A 2668-nucleotide genomic window follows, 5' to 3' on the forward strand; every position below is an offset into this window, starting at 1 on the left:
TTATGTTTTTAAGTACTGACTGGTATCAAAGTACTTTTCACATTACTACATCATAGTACTCTGGTAAATACAGAGACTGACATGGAATAAAAGAAATGGTTGACAATGTCCTTACTACACTTCTAGGTCTTGAACGTGTAAGGTCGGAAAACTATTAGACTTCATGAGAAGATGAACGTAGGTCTTACAGGTTCGATAACGATAGGACGATATGAAACTCAATAACCAGTTCTTGTTCTTCCTCACCTCCTGAGTGAGTCCTCATCTGGATTATCAACAGGCACCTCTGGGTTTAAGGCGTCTGGTGTTGCCTCAGTAGCAGCGCTTGCCGTCGGTTGCCGGTACACACTTTCCCACTGCCCCGTCTCCTGATTATACACAAGACCCATGGGTTGCTGGTCCTGTAGACCAGAGGAGGTCTCGCCCAAAGCAATGGGCCTCATCTCAGGGGCCTGGGCCTCCACTCTTGCACTCTGACCTGGGTCCTCAAACGGAGGCACTGAAAGTGGCCAGGATGGTCCATCTTGAGATGAAGAGGAAGAAGAGGTCTGGCCGGAACGTTCCCAGCGCTGAGTGTCATGGTTGAAGGTGAGGAGGTTGTGGCAGGAACGGCAACGATTTGGGTGGTTCTGTGAAGGGTTGGCGGCCGTGCCTGCGTTTCCAGTGTGGGATGAGCTATTATGCGAAGGCCCAGGGCGTTCTGTGTCCATGCTACTGTTGAGAAGCTCCTGCATAGGTCCCGGTCCACCCGCCACCTCTCGGCTGCCACCGGGTCGCTCCAATTCCTGCATGCGCTCGTATTCCATGAAGTAACGGCTTAGGTTGCACTGCAGGACATTGCGTATGGAGGCGGGGTTGTTACGTTGGGTGTTGTCATAGAAGGGGTGATGGCCACTACTGGTGCCATCGTTGGCTCGTCCCCGGTTGGGATCCGTTCCAGGCAGCACTAGGCCCCGGCCTTCTGTAGCAGATGTGTATATGGGTGATGAAGAGGAACCATCGGGAAACCTGTGCAGCGAAAGGAGATCCATAGAAGAGGAGCTCGTCCTAGGAGGGGGAACTACACCCCTTCCGGCGCTGCTTTCCACCCCAATCGCACCTAACCCATGTTCATGTCCCGTGCTCAGCAGACTCCCAGACCAATCAGCCCCAGGGAGACGCCCAGGGGCCTCAAGAGGACCGGGTGCTTGTGAACCCAAAGGATCAATAGTCCTAAGAGGCAAGAGTCCTCGATGCGTAGAGTTCCCCGCAGCCCCACTGAACACGCTGCTAAAAGCAGAAGGTCGGTCCGTGGAGGCACGGGTCTGATTAGGAGCGGGTGAGAAGGCAGAGGGGCCCGACTGAGTCTGTGGTTGAGGCGAATCCGAAGGCTGGAGGCCTGTCGAATTCTGCGTGAATAAATTCCGCGAGGCAGCACAGCGACTGCACAAGCAGCCTAAACCCAAATGCTGCGTGCAGCCCTGTAAGGCAGGGCGGTCACCCGGTTCTGTGCGCACCGGGTACTGGAAACGGGGCATGCTGGGTGGCTCTCTGGGCTCAGACGCAGAGCGAGATTGATCGGCAGACTGCGCCCCAGAAGAGCGAGAGGACAATATGTGCAGGAAATTGTGCAGGATAGGTGTGCGACGTACAGGTGGGGAGCGTAAAAGAGAACGTTGGCGGAACAAAGCCATCTCCATACTGTCCATGGGGACCTCGGAGTCATCATCATTCTATAGAAACACAGTAAAACACTCATACATTTGTAAAAAGCAAATGCACATAGGAAAATGCTTTTCTGACAGGAGAAATTTTTATTTCTAACCTGCTGGTTGGATGGGTTCACAATAGCTGTTAAAAGATTATGACCTAGAGGATCAAATCTCACCAACCTGGCCAAGAAATAAAACATAGGATTATTTTTTTAATGATTATGGATAAAGGTTGACCACTAAGAAATAATAGTACTCATTCCACACCGGACACGTTCGGTCTCGCTGGCAGTCTTGACCACAGCAAAAGGTTCTGGTCGGCTCCAGTCCCAGAAGTGGAGTTCGTTATTGGTGGCGATGAGCAAGAGCTGAGCCGTGGGGTGGAACGCTAGAGATGCGATGGCAACATTACTCTCCGTGAACCAGCTCTCGCTACCACCCTTTGAATAGAGAAACACATCCACATCATGTAAACAAAAATATCTGAGCTTCTAATGGCTAGTATATTTGTAGTTGACTTGCAATTTGATCAGACTAGAATGACCATCAAGAGCTGCAGTATGAAAATCACCCACACAAGATAACAATGTTCGCAAAAGTAGAAGGTCTACAAAACATTTTACAAAACTGATGCTCACATGCAGATCCCAAATACGGACTTCTCCATCAAGGCACCCAGAGGCAACCAGGCCAGGGATGGTGGGGTGAAAGGTCACACACCAAGGTGTGCGTCGATGGCCCACTAAAGAGTGCAGGCACTTTCCTGTTTTCACATCTGTGATGTAGATGTTGTGGTTGACGTGGGTTGAGGCCACAAGGTTCCTATTAAAGTAAAAGAATGTAATTATCATATCAGGAAGAGAGCTAATACATGTTATTAAGCATTTGGTATTTTCTTTTTTCTTTTCTTAAAATGTATTAGTTACCTATCTGGACTGAAGGCCAGCAGGAAGGTTGATCGTGGATTATCTGGCAAC

General features: G+C 50.0%; 1 protein-coding gene across 1 annotated transcript in view; it reads right to left on the minus strand.

Moving 5' to 3' along the window:
- The window catches only part of LOC122347951 (activating molecule in BECN1-regulated autophagy protein 1-like), a gene marked incomplete at its 5' end in the record, with an annotated part of 30665 nt that extends 27998 nt beyond the window's left edge, over positions 1-2667 (minus strand). The window contains 5 exon segments of the mRNA XM_043243186.1: positions 247-1712; positions 1805-1871; positions 1959-2131; positions 2330-2513; positions 2618-2667. Of these exon segments, the coding sequence (XP_043099121.1) occupies positions 247-1712; positions 1805-1871; positions 1959-2131; positions 2330-2513; positions 2618-2667 (1940 nt within the window).
- Between the last annotated feature and the right edge of the window lies 1 nt (position 2668).

This window comes from Puntigrus tetrazona, chromosome 7, assembly GCF_018831695.1.
Source record: "Puntigrus tetrazona isolate hp1 chromosome 7, ASM1883169v1, whole genome shotgun sequence".
Classification (NCBI taxonomy): Eukaryota; Metazoa; Chordata; class Actinopteri; order Cypriniformes; family Cyprinidae; genus Puntigrus; species Puntigrus tetrazona.